This window comes from Pseudophryne corroboree, chromosome 9 (assembly GCF_028390025.1).
Source record: "Pseudophryne corroboree isolate aPseCor3 chromosome 9, aPseCor3.hap2, whole genome shotgun sequence".
NCBI classification, from domain to species: Eukaryota; Metazoa; Chordata; class Amphibia; order Anura; family Myobatrachidae; genus Pseudophryne; species Pseudophryne corroboree.
In genome coordinates this window covers 238,336,895-238,350,491 of record NC_086452.1, presented here as the reverse complement: position 1 = coordinate 238,350,491, position 13,597 = coordinate 238,336,895, and the positions used below count along the sequence as shown (strand labels likewise).

General features: G+C 44.1%; 1 protein-coding gene and 1 non-coding gene across 3 annotated transcripts in view; both read right to left on the bottom strand.

Annotated features, from left to right (window-relative positions):
- LOC134957937 (potassium channel subfamily T member 2) overlaps positions 1 to 13,597 on the bottom strand; it is a 1,656,739-nt gene that overhangs the window by 257,930 nt on the left and 1,385,212 nt on the right. For both annotated transcript variants that reach the window (XM_063940188.1, XM_063940189.1), the window contains exons 18-19: positions 2,916 to 3,021; positions 1,067 to 1,239 (exon numbers count right to left, since the gene is read on the bottom strand). In XM_063940188.1, coding sequence (XP_063796258.1) covers positions 1,067 to 1,239; positions 2,916 to 3,021 — 279 coding nt within the window. The remainder of the gene's footprint in view (positions 1 to 1,066; positions 1,240 to 2,915; positions 3,022 to 13,597) is intronic.
- On the bottom strand, positions 10,276 to 10,404 carry LOC134959611 (U6atac minor spliceosomal RNA). Its single transcript, XR_010187619.1, has one exon. It is a non-coding gene; the product is annotated as a U6atac minor spliceosomal RNA (small nuclear RNA).

Genomic DNA, 13,597 nt, shown 5'->3' with positions numbered 1-13,597 from the left:
TATGCATGCGCAGAAGTGCCGTTTTTTTGCATAATCGTTGCGCAGCGAACATTTTCAGCTAGCGATCAACTCGGAATGACCACCATAAAACTAATAGGCTTGTAGCCGAGTGGTGTCGGGATTCCGGCATCGGTCACATGACCGCTGGCATCCTGACCTCATGGATTCTAAACACATTCCAACTAAAAATAGCTCTATACAGTTAATAGCTGAAATCTGAATTGAAGAGAATGAGTTGGCTGACAGCATTGGATCAAGTAGTTTTACTGGGTTTTTTAAATGGTAATATTATTTTGAGAAGCAATGATGATTTTTATGGAGCTTCGGGATTTTTTCAAATACATGACAGTTGGGAGCTGATTGTTTGAAACACTATTTATCATCTGCAATGAGTTTTAAAACTTGTTGCATATGATAAAATGTGTTGATAAATCAGTTCTTTAATATAATACTATATGAAATGTAGTCATTGCTAAAAACTACAGATGACCTTATGCACCTAGCTTCAATACTCAGTGTGGACAGAGATGACCAGCGTGAGTGAGCTGACAGGTCCCATACAACTTTGCTAGCATTGTGTCTTTTTATGAAGAAAATTTCTCTTACTCGCAACAGCATGCACCTAGGACATACCAGGAGCCTCTGCTGATTAATTTGATATGTGGAACTTGTATATCTGTGTGCGACTGAGTCTGTATATGAGTCACAATGAAATATGAAAAAAATAAAACCTGGCAAAAAGCCATAGCTGCAGCATTGTAGCATTTCATATACAGGCTCAGTCACACATACATATGCAAGTGTCGCATATCAAATTAATCAGCACAGTTGCCTGGTGCATCCTGGTCACATTCCGTTGAGACTAAGACACATTTTTGGCAAAGAAGAATCAAAAAAGATGTTGACACTAGCAGAACCTCACGGGACCTGACGTGTGAAGAGGGACCATTTGTCGTGACTGCAGCAAAGATGTATGAGGAGTTGAGGACACATCTGTACTTTATAGCATTAGCGCACAAACATACTGTATGCACACGTATGTAAATTGTCAGTACTCAGCACTTACGGATTATCCAGAAGTAATATAATTGGGTTAAGCTCCTTCTTTGGTCTGTAATAAGCTCTAAGTGGAACAATGAAGTTGTAAAGACCATTTCCTGCTGTCTCAGCTGCAACAATGATGATTTTATTCTTAAAATCATAAGCTTTTGCGTCTTCATAATAGTTATGTTGACAACCCTAAAGCAGAAGTGACACAAGAGTAAATTATGATATCTCCAGCTAAATGACATGAGAGGGAGAAGGAAAGCAACTGAGTGCATGGAAACATTAGTTCAGTATGTGTGCAGGAAGAAATACTGATGGAACATCGGAGGAAATGATAATGTTTGGGGTGTATAGACAATGGAGATAAATACAGCAGATATAAGACAACAGTACAAGTAGAATAAGCAGAAGAAGGAATACCAGGCAGCTAAGTGCAGGTTTAATGTAGTTGTAGCCAGTGACTGGCATAAGCAGAAGTTAGCAAATTGATGGAGTTGGAGAGAGAGGTTTGGGAGTCAGAGAAGCAAGAGATACTGTAGGATGGCTCAATTGAAGCAAGAGATAAGTGCATAGCCGGGAGGGAGTACTGTATGGAAGTGGCATGTATAAACTGTCAGAAAAAAAAGAAAGAGCAGAGCAAGGAGTATCTAAAGAGGCTGCATGGACATACATCAGTGTTTATATGGAAATTTAGAAAAATAGTTATATATGTGCCACAGAACATTCAGAGGAAATAGTAGCAGTTATCAAATTAATGGGGAGAATTATAGAGCTGCATTAAGCAGCAGACATAACAGAAATGGCTGAGTGTAGACATAGCCAAATAGTTGCCAGTGGTGATTCGTGATCTCCTGTACCGGGGCTATATTCTCCGCAAAGGAGAATTTAACATTGTGGCCAATCTTAGTCCTGGTGCACTGCACAGGCTGGTTGCCACTACATGTATCCTCATTAGAGGACTTGGGCTCCTGGGCTGCCACCACCTCCATCTCATTACCCTCTACCCCTAACATTCTCACCACAAAACTAACAAAGAACAGAGACAAATAAAGACAAACACACTCCTCCACCACACTAACAGTACACATTCCACAGACACACACACACACACACACACAGAAACACTGACAAGAGACTTTTATAAAGCATGACAATGACAGAAAAACAAGACAAACTATTAAAGCAGAAGACATCAAAGATCACAAGTCTACTTACACCTAAATATCAGCACATAGAACTCACAAAATAAAACTCCAACCAACACGCCAACTTGCCTGCACTCTCCATCCAACTCCACTAACGAAACAAACGAGGTTCTGATGGTTTGGTGTTATTTCAAGGCTCTGGCATTTCACTGGCATATGTGACACTTTATACCAATGAAAAGTGATTGAAAGTAGCCTCCGTTTACTCCCATATTTTGCAAACATGGACCCGCATACGGGCACAATTTGTAAAACATAGGCCGAATCCAAAACCATCCAGTTTACAGCAGTACTTGGTCATTCTTGACTGAAACATACAGTTGCTTGCAAATACCAATGCATACACCACTGGAAAACATGATAATCTAAAACGCAGGAGTATAGTAAATTCCTGTAATTGTTTTTGAAAACACACCCATTTCTAATCGATCACCACCATGTTTAATCTCAGCCAAAAGTGTCAAAAAACATAATTCTTAGTAAATTTACCCCTCAGAGAGAAGTTTTTGCAGCATATACTGTATGTCTGTTTATAGGTGTATGAGTTACTGTATGAGAGTAGGTGGTGTGTAAACTGTGATTAGTGTAAATGTGTCCATAGTTCGTGTGTGTGAGGCAGAGCTCCATGTCCAGTTATGATATAATTTGATATAAGACCGATACCTTGTCTAATCGTAGACAGCAAAATGGGACTTTTTCTTGCAATAGGTGACAAAATGTAGGTGAGCTTCCTATATATGGTGAATTTGGAGGGTAGCCTTTAGCATATCTGTAATGAAAAATGAAGAATATTATTTTTTACCTTTTACCTGCCACTTTTGTAAAATAAAACTGCACCTATATTGGCAAGAATATTTGAACTTTGAACATACTGTATGCAGCATACTTTTTACATTTTTCACCTCTGAGATTGCATGCCCCAAGATCTCACATGTTTAAAAATTTTTTTAACCATGCACAGGTTGATAAATCTATTGATTAAGGGCCTAATTCAGCAAGGATCGCAAATCATCAAAATTAGCAAAAAAAGCGTAAAAACACAAATTCTGCAACTTAAATAGCAAAAACTGCGTATGCACTACGAAAAGTAGGCTTGTAGGGGGCGTACTAAAGGGCTGGACTTGCAAAAACTATGATCAGGGGCGTGTTGCGGGGCGTGTTGTGGGTGTATGCTGATGGTCGGTGGGCAGTGCATTCGCAATTTTTACAACAGATCGCACATTTCTGATGTGCAGTTTCTGAGTGACTACAGGTCTACCTTAAAAATGCACAAGCTGACCTCAGTTGTAGGCTGCATGTATACTGCAATCATTGCTTCATTACACCCAGCTGAAGAAGCTCACATCTCAGACCACAAATCACTTCAAGAAGCTCACATCTCAGACCACAAATCACTTCATTTAGCTGTATTTGAACTTAGAAACAGGTAAGGCATACCTCCCAACATGACCCTCTCCAGGAGGGACACAATGCTCTGCTTCTGGACTTTTCGCTTAGTGTATGATTGCAAGCACCTGTGCTGAACAGGTTAATGGATAAGAAAGGTGTTTCAGCACAGGTGATGGCAATCATACATTAAGAGGGAAGTCCAGGAGCAGAGCATTCTGTCCCTCCTGGAGAGGGTCATGTTGGGAGGTATGTGTAAGGTATTGTTTAACTATGTAACACATGTTGATTATGAAAATATATGTTACTAACCGATTTGTGTTTACACTTACTAACAATCGAGGTTTGACAACCACACTATTTGATAGAAGCAAATGTAAAAGAACCTTTACAAGCAGTTTGCTTGGTATTATCTGCTGAATGACATTTAGCTTCCTAACTTTTTTTTTTTAACAACCAACATTTTTTTGTTAAACAAAACATACCCACATACATTTTTTTTATTTTCTACATTTTATTTGTGCACTACACACATAAACATATGTTGAAGAAAAGCATCACCATCTTTTTATTTTCAACTTTTGCAAATTCTGCTCCATTTGTATACTTATTGAAAAAATATTTACACATAATTCCTTAAAGTAAGGTATGTAAATAAAAGCAAAGAAACAATAATATGTAATTTTTACCACTTCACAAAAAAAACACTATTTTTTTTATACAAAAATGTTACTGTTGTTTCCGAATTAAAATATTTTGACATCTACCAATAATTGCTGTTGTGTAGGGTTTAGAGTAGGGGTGGGCAAAATACGGCCCGCGGGCCGCATGCGGCCCGCGAACCAATACTGCCCGGCCCGCTGCCTCCCACCAGCCCGCAATGACAAGCGGCCCGACCGGCTGAGCTGCTTGTCATTGCGCTGCAGTACCTTCAAGCTGCCAGCACTCCTGAGGAAATCCTGCTCGCTATCTCACGGCCGCATCACGTGATGCGGCACATCGGCTGGCAATGTCCCCCTGCTGCTGGATGTCCTCCCTGCTGGATCCGCCACTGATGTCCCCCCTGCTGGATCCGCCACTGATGTCCCCCTGCTGCTGGATGTCTCCCCTGCTGGATCCGCCACTGAAATGACAGTGGCAGCGGCCGGGACTGCTCCGGGGAACATTGCAGCATCTGACTGCTATGTAACCCAGACCTCCTATTCAACACACTGTGACCCCATGCCTACTTACGAATGCCTCTGCTCCGGGAAGTCATTGCTGTAATGCCGCCGCTGCTGTGGTAAGCTTCCCGGCACCCGCTGCGCTGCTTTCTAAACCCGGCAGCGCTGTGACTGCTAAGGATTACGCTGCTGGGTTCAGAGAGCAGCACGACTGGTCCCAGGAAGCTTACAGAGCAGCGGCGGCATTACAGCAATGACTCCCGAAGCAGCAGCATTTGTAAGTAGGCATGGGGTCCCCCTGCTGGATCCACCACTGTGTCATTTTCGGATGTGAGTGCTAGTTAACGGGTTTCTCTGCCACAGATACTGTAGTTGCCTCGGGTGCTGCCAGGATACAGTAGACCAAGATTGCATATATTGTTGAGTAAGGGGTCTATTCATGCAGCAGAGAAAAGCCCTGTTTTGCGGTAAACAGGGCTTTTCTCTGCTTACCGCAATTCACAGAGCGGGTTACCGTGGAGAAGTCCCTGACTTCCCCAGCGGCACCCCCGCTTTGTGGCTAAATCGCATCACCATACGTTTGTATGGTGACTGCAATTCATGTAGGAACGGAAAGCCCAGCTTTCCGTTACCCTTCGCAAAACCCCAACGCCATCTCAGACAGGCGATGGGGAGGCTTGTACAGGAGAAGAGCAGTGAAGATGTCCGTCTCCTGCCTTCTCCCCGCCCCCTTCCATGACAAGAGCCAATCAGAAGAGCCCAGGGCATATGCATTTGCATCTGCCGGGTCACCTCCTCCTTGCTGCCCTTGCCCACCGCTGGAGGTCTCGTTTCCCCGGCGCATGTGCAGATGACACCTGGAGGCAGGGGGGGACACTGCGCATGTGCAGAAGACCCCAGCCGCGGTATGAAGAGAGAAGACTGGAGTAGCCGGGATCGCGGAACAGCCGGATACCGCATCGCATCAGGGAACAGGTAAGTATTAATGAATTGCATTAGAAATCTGAAAAAAACCCTGAAATAAGAAAGCGATGTTTAGTGATAAGTTAAACATAAACGTCGCATTCTTACATGAATAGACCCCAAAGTCTGCTGAGTGCCACATGTATGTATGTATCTATCGATCGATAGATATATATATAGATATATACACATAAAATATATCTATTGTGTGTATATATACACACACACACACACACACACGACTTGTATAGTGATATTAAAACTTATGTCATAAAATACCTATGGCATACTGCAAATTCCAACGTTTCAATTGCCCTTTATTACCGATTTTCCTCGGGACAATCGCTAATAAAGGGCATTTGAAATGCCTCAAGTCCTGTATGTATACAACGTGCTTCCGTGCATGAGCAGCGAGTGTACTGTAATTGTCAGTCACAACGAGGAATTTGTTGCAAAATGAGTGACAGAAAGACTGTGTTTTGCGGTGATATTGGGGAGTGGTCGGCCAAACGCGGGGTTGTCATGGCCGTTCATATGGCGTTTTCTGGGCATGCATACATTATCTGTTGTGATCTTACTTGCTACTGGAGAGCCCTCTGTGTCCCAGGAGAGCTGCTCAGACTGTGCCTCTTCAGAGGCACTAAGAATCTGTGTGACAACCCAATTTGTGACAGTGGTACCGATGTATCAAATCTTACTGCATTTTTAGTGATAGGTATTGTTTATTCGAGATATTGTGTGTGTGCAGCCCTCAAATACTCACTGGAAAGTGTTAAGTGGCCCCCCAGCTGAAATAATTGCCCACCCCTGGTTTAGAGGCTAGAATTCACACTCTCTCTAGTTGAATATATTTGAACACAGTTATGGGCATTAGTCAATGTTTGAAGAAAAAGACTATGGTGTCTTTAAGATAATAATTGCTAAATTACCACAAGATCATTTGACCAATTAAGTGATGATTGAATTGATTTACAATTGTTGAGTAGGTTTTTTAATTTGGGTGCAGGAAAGTAGGTTGTGCAATTTTTAAGCAAAAAACACTGTTGTTAGCAAAAAAATCAGAAACATGTATGTAAAAATTGCGTACATTTGTAATATGTATGCAAAAATTGCGATTATTAGGTTTTTGCAATAGTTGCACATTTCACAAGGCCACCTTCTTTTTGTTAATTTAAATTAGTTTTGCAGTTTTTCCATTTGGGCGTGCTTTTTGCAATTTTGCTGTTGCTCGCAATTTTTGCAAATTTGTAATTTTTGCAATCCTTACTGAATATGCTCCAAAATCATTTTAGGTTTGCAATAGACAGACCTTGGCCAGGATTGAGAAAACCATGTAAAAAGTGAAGTTTTACAATTTGTCATAATTGTTTTATTTTTCAGAAGAATCCTTTTAAAATGTGCTAACTTCAACATTTAAGGGGTATTCAATCAGCGGCAAAATCACTGGAATTTACAGCGATTGCCGTTTTTCACCATTTTCTCGTATTTTTGACGTGAAAATTGACATTTCACTGGTATGCACTATTAAAATGCAATTGAGCAAAAACAGGATAACCACAAAAATAGGTACTTTAACTCCACCTTCTCCAATGGTTCGAACAGAGAGAACTGTCAAAATGAAAGGACAATCTCCAGGTCTTAAGGTATCGTGGGAGGAACCAATACTGGTTGTAAACAAACAACTCCCTGAAGAAAGGAGGAGCCGTCACATCTTGAAGGAAGTGGGAAATGTTCCACAACATTCACAACAGAATGCGTAAGCGTTCCATATGTGGTAGTAGTGGCTTGAAGTAACTTCCTTCCGGTGCAGAGCATAGTAGGAATGACTGCCGCTGGAATCCCTCTTTGCTTCGGGATTGCGCTGTCTAACAAAGCCGCTTTAAGTCTGGATAGATGGAAGGCCCCTGTTGTAGCAGATCCTCTCACAGCAGTAGAGGCCATGGATCATCAATCAGAAGCAGACGAAAACTGGAATAGCAAGCTCTGTGTGGCCTTCTCTCTCTTGATGCATTAAAGAAGATGAGGCAGCAGAGGAAATGGTGGAAACAGGCAGACAAACCGGATCAGTCAGAATGTCGTGAGTGCATTTAATGCTACGGCTGCGAGGTCCCTTGCTCGAGAACAATACAGTGTCAGTTGATGATTTTGTCTGAATGTCATAAGGTCAACTTGTGGAAGGCCCCACTGATTGACCAGATATTGAAACACCTAAGGATGGAGTGCCCACTCCTCGGGATGTATGTCCTGATGACTTTGGTAGTTTGTCTCTCAATTGTCCCCACCAGGAATGAATCTTACTGATATTGCCACAGCATATTCCTCCGCCCAGAGAAGAATGTAGGTTACCTCCCATATAGCCGCTTGACTTCTGGTGCCACCTTGTCAGTTTATGTATGCAACAGCCGTGGCATCCTCCGACTGGACTCTGATGGCATGGCCCCACAGCAGGTGATGTGTTAACTGTAGAGTCTAACACACTGCCTGCCATTCCAAAATGTTTATAGGAAGCATTGCTTCCTGTAGAGTCCAGTGGCCTTGGAAGTGGGTGTCCTGAGTCACTGCCCCCCACCCTTGCAGGCTTGTTTCAGTGGTGAGGAGAGTCCAATCCCACAGTCCAAACCTCTAGTATCGTAGGTGAGATGAGTTCAACCACCAGAGTAGAGATATCTGAGTTCTGGGGGCTAATGTCACTCTCTGGTGAATAAACATGTGGGATCCCGACCACTGAGATAGGAGATCCAGCTTAAAAGGCTTTGAGTGTAAATGGCCATAAGGGATTGCTTCTAAGGCTGCCACCATCCTCCCGAGTAGTCATATGCATAAATGCACCGACACTCACCTGTGTTGTATGACCAACCGAACCCTATCCTGAATGGCTTTCACTTTGTTCTGAGGGATGAAGATCCTCTGTCTCACCATGTCCTGGATCATACCAAGAAACTGGAGTCGCTGTGTCAGTTGTAGATGGGACTTTGAAAAAGTAAATATCCACCCATGTCATATAAGCAGCCTGTGAGTCACTCCTACGTTCTGGAAAAATTGGTTTCTGGAAGAATCCTTCCAGGTAGGGAATGATCGTGATCCACCTTATCCTTAAGAGTGCCATTATTATCATCCATGACCTTCGTGTACCTGCTGGGGGCCGTGGCAGACTGATGGGAAAGGCCTGGAACTGTTGATGCAAGTCCTGAATGGCGAGTTGCCAATACATCTGGTGAGGTGGCCAGATGGGTATGGGCAGGTAAGCATCCTTGATGTCCAAGGACACTAGGAACACCTTTTCCTCTAATCCTGAAATGACTAAATGAAAGGAATCTAACCTCAACTGGAAAAAAAACCTCAAAAAAGGATAGAGATTTTTTAAATTCAGAATAGGTCTGACCGAGCTGTCCTGCTTCGTAACCATGAATAAACTGGGGTAAAACCTCTGTTTTAGCTGATGTGTGGGTATTGGTACCAACACTCGTGCTGTAAGGAGTTTGTCTATAGCTTCCCTGTCATCTGAAGCTGGCAAACCGGTGGTGAAAAACTGAGGAGAAGGCTGGAACTGGATTCAGCCCAGACATCCCAAAGTTCAGCAGACGAGCTCTCATGCAGGGGTCCCCCAGGTGAGACGGAAACCCATCATGCCCTGGGTTTCATGGTGGACCTGGTATCCTGGAGGGCAGAAGTTGCTATGGCTCTGCTACATTCTCTGGAATCACGAGAAAGTACTGCTCCTCCTCTGGAACGACCTCCGAATCTTCCAGAGGCCTGAAAGCACTGAAAGGAAGGTCTGAAATAAGACCTTCTAGTGGCTGGTACAGCTTAGGGGAGAAAATTAGACTTACCCCAAGTCACCTGGGAAATCCACTTGTCCAGGTCGGGCCTGAACAGGACGTCGCCAGTAAATGGTAATGCTTCCATCACCCTCTTTGATTCTGCATCTGGTTGCCACTGTTGCAACCAGGAAGCTCTGCGACCAACACTGCTAAGGTGGAAGACCTCAAAATGAGATTACATACCCTTCTTAGATGCCTCACCTAGATAAGCAGCTGACTCCTCACTTTGCTCTGCAAAGGGGATAAGATACTCCTCTGGGGTCCTGCTTGCAGACCCTCAGCTAGTTGTTTGCCCAGGCTTCAAAGGCACTGTTGACCTGGCTGCCTACCAGTGCAGGACACAGTGTTACATCTGCTGCTGTGATAATGGACATTTATTTTCTAATTTCCAGTCTGATACCTCCTTTAAGGAGGTGCTGGCAGCACCTGGAGTCTCACATTACTTCCTGCTGTCACCAGGGAAGGATATGTTGAAAAAAGTCGATGGGGCACCTGGAATATTTTATCTGGGTGTTTCCTGGACACTATGATGTCCACCGTTAAAACTTGGTGTATTGCAACAATCAATGCCTCAATGCCCTGCAACACAGTCTCCAGTTCCTTCCCTGTGTATGGAAATTCGCCCCCCCATCAATGGGAGCATATCCTTGTCCTTTGCATCTTCTGACTGCAGGACAGAGGGTAACAGTCTTAACAACTTGGTTAGAGATGCCACTAAGTAGATGGCAGTGTCTTAACCGTATATGTGTTGTAAAGGCCACTGGGACCTCTTCCATCTTTGCCAATGGGAGTGTTAACCTTCTCTCTTTTATACAACACCTCTTTGTAGACTTGCATAACAGAGGGGGATGGGACCATGGCCTTAATGAGCCTTTCCACTGGCCTTGCTAGGGCCCAAGCCCAGGCCAGTTCTGAGTCTGGTGAGGGGTCAGATTTCTGAGATCTGAAAACCTCCCAAAGAGGCTTCCAGCTCTGCAGACTAGTGTGACATAACAGTAGTGGGCTGCAACGCCCAAACTGGTGTATGCTGCACCTGTGGTGATCTATTGAGCCTTGTTGCTCCTAATCACAAGAATCACATAAAAGGGAACTATTTGATTGCCCTTTGTTTGAATTTTTCTGCACACCTTGTGCAGGGAAATGTCTTCTGTGAAGCCTTATAGCCATTTTCCAGCCATGATAAAAGACACTGATGCACAAAGAACACAGTAACATAGTGGATAGTTGAGAGGAGAAACTGAGAGCTAAGACAGGCAGGAGAGAAGGGCAGAGGAAGAGAATAATCACACTAGCCCCAATCAGCGCTGTTAGCAATGCTAAAATGCTAGGCACAGTATATGTAGTAACTAAAGTGAAACTCAGTTACATGTGCTCAATTACTCTCCTGACAAAACCTCTACACCATTGATAACTCACGATCTTGTTTAAGGTCTCTCAGTCTCAGCTCTGCCTTAGAAGGACAACGCAGTCCTCAGCAGCAGTAGCAGCAGTCCTCAATCAGTGTTGCAGGGATCACTGGAGAGTGTGTGCTCTGCCTTTAGTAATGGCTGCCATCTTCTGCTATTCTGTGATAGTGCTGGGGCATCTGAGTTCAAGTAGCTGAACTCAGGGAGTTAGCACTGCCCCCAATTCCCTCCCCCCAGCTATGACGCTGTTTTGTGTGGCCTGCTACTGGGACTTCCTAAGTCACCACCATTGTTTGTGCCTGGCATCCCACTAATTGGGAGCCAGGCATTATTCTCACAGAGCTGCTGTGTGTGGGCCGGTGACGGTTGTGGCTAGGGGGACCGAGACATGCGCTGCATGCAGTGGTGCCCTGTGCTACCCCAGAGACTGTGGTCTGTGAGCTGAAGACCCCTGCGTGAACTGCGAGCAGTTGCAGAAGGGCCCCCTTCCCGGCAGCTCCAACATCGCAGACAGGCAAGGGTAGTCACTGCCTGTCATCTCCTCTTGCTTGGCTGCACAATCTCTGACTAACATTAAAAAATCTTGTTGCCTTTGAGGAGAAGCCCAGGATGTGACCAGCTCCCTTGGGCACTAAACTAAGACTGGCTTGTAGGATGGGTATAGAGTGGGAGGAGCTAGACACTCTTCTAAATTCTTAAAGTGCATACACTCTATACCCCATTGTAAAGAGCACTCCAGTGTCCCCTAGTGAAGGAAAAGTATAGCCTCTTTTGTTCTATATATAATGTAGCCATAACCATTTGCATTCATAATTGCACCTGACTGCAGTTGTATTACAGTTCTTTTTAGGTATTGCTTGCTACATTTCAGCATGTTCAAAGTATGTACTTAAAAAGTTGATTTGTCTCTATGGCAGTGCATTATGTCAGCACCAGAGCAGGACTCTATGCTGCTTTGCACCAGTCTTGTGCCTTGTAAATGACTGCCCCACAGATCGGGCATCCCACAAATCGGGCGAACATGGACTCCATTACATCCGGTCAATACTTTTTGCTACAAGACCCCTACCGCCCATACATAGTACATAGATTATTCACCTGGTTTCTGCTGTTGCTGTGCTTCTCTGCTGGCTCCCAGGGTAAACGGAACCTTGTTTTAAAATCAAGTTGGCCAATGTGAAACTATTTTATTCAGATACAGAAATTTCACATTCAACAATACTGAATTTAAAATCTAGTTGGCTGATATAAAACAACTGTATTCAAATACGGTAGTTTCACATTGGCCATCTTGGATTCAAAAAGATGCTGCCTCTTTCCTGGGAACTGGCTGAGATGCAAGAGGAGATGCTGTGGGCTCCCGAATGGTGGCTGTGGTACATGTCTCTACCCACTTTAGCAGGCACTGTGCAGTATGTTCTACATTCCTTGTTCTAGGTGGATTCACAGTTCATATTTAGGTAATTCTTACATAATTCTTTATTCTATTACAGGTATCTATGCAGACCAATTTCTTTTTTAAATAAGCTTGCTTTTTCTGGAGAATGGTGGTTCTGGAATATAAGATTTAGCATAATGGACAGGGATTTTAGGACTTTGGTTAATTATACTGGAGTCACAGGCAGGGTCAGCAACAGAAATCTTGGTGCCCAGTACACTGATTTCTCTGGCTCCCCCTCGACCCCCCTTAACTTGGCAGAGGGGATCTTTTTTAAAAATTGGAGCCTTTGACTCAGACTATCAGTGATCCCGGCAGGTGGTTTTCATACTGGGCTACCCGACTCTTCGGTGGCAGTGGCAGGGACATACAGTGGCGCTGAGAGAGGGGGGGAGAGTGTGCAAATTACCTGGGCCCAGGTCTGATAGAAGTGCTCAGTGGGGGCCCAGGTCCATGCCTCCTTTGATTAGGCCATGCCGCCTGAAAAATACCTGGGCCCAGCCAGGCTCTCTACTGCCCTGGCTGGGAGGCATGCCATGCTCCTGTGAGTGGGTGCTTCGGATGAGTTAGATACGTCCCCAAAGAGGAGTGGCCATGCCCTCAGCATGCTGTGGTCACCCCACTCCAGTAGGGGCCCAATAAGTTGTTGTACCAGTGCCTAGGATTTCTCTTGTAGCCCTGGAGACATACAGAAAAGTGCCAGCGCAGCAACATGCATAATGATGGCAATACAGTATGAACCACAGGGACTGGACAAAGTGATGGGGTAAAAGGAGGGGGGAGGGTTTTAGGTGGCCTGTTAATTGTTTTCCTGCTTAAATTGAGCAGTTGGAGCATACAAAATATTACATAGCATACACAATAGCATACACAATAAAAGCAATATTGGCACTGTGGCCCCATTATCTCTGTCCTTAATACTTGGGGCCCTCCTGAACCTCGGGGCCATGCACAAGTGTCCTCTTTGTCCCTCCCAGTCACCGGGCCTGGCCACAGGTATCTCCAATTCTTCATTACCTTGTTATCAACATATGATGTGAACTATGGGGGTTATTCAGGTTTGTTAACAAAAAAAAAACAAGCAACTGGGCAAACTGTCAATTTATTTTAGTAAATTAACCCTGTGAGTGCCTCTTGATGAATTCTGTTTTTCTCTTCATTTTGATTG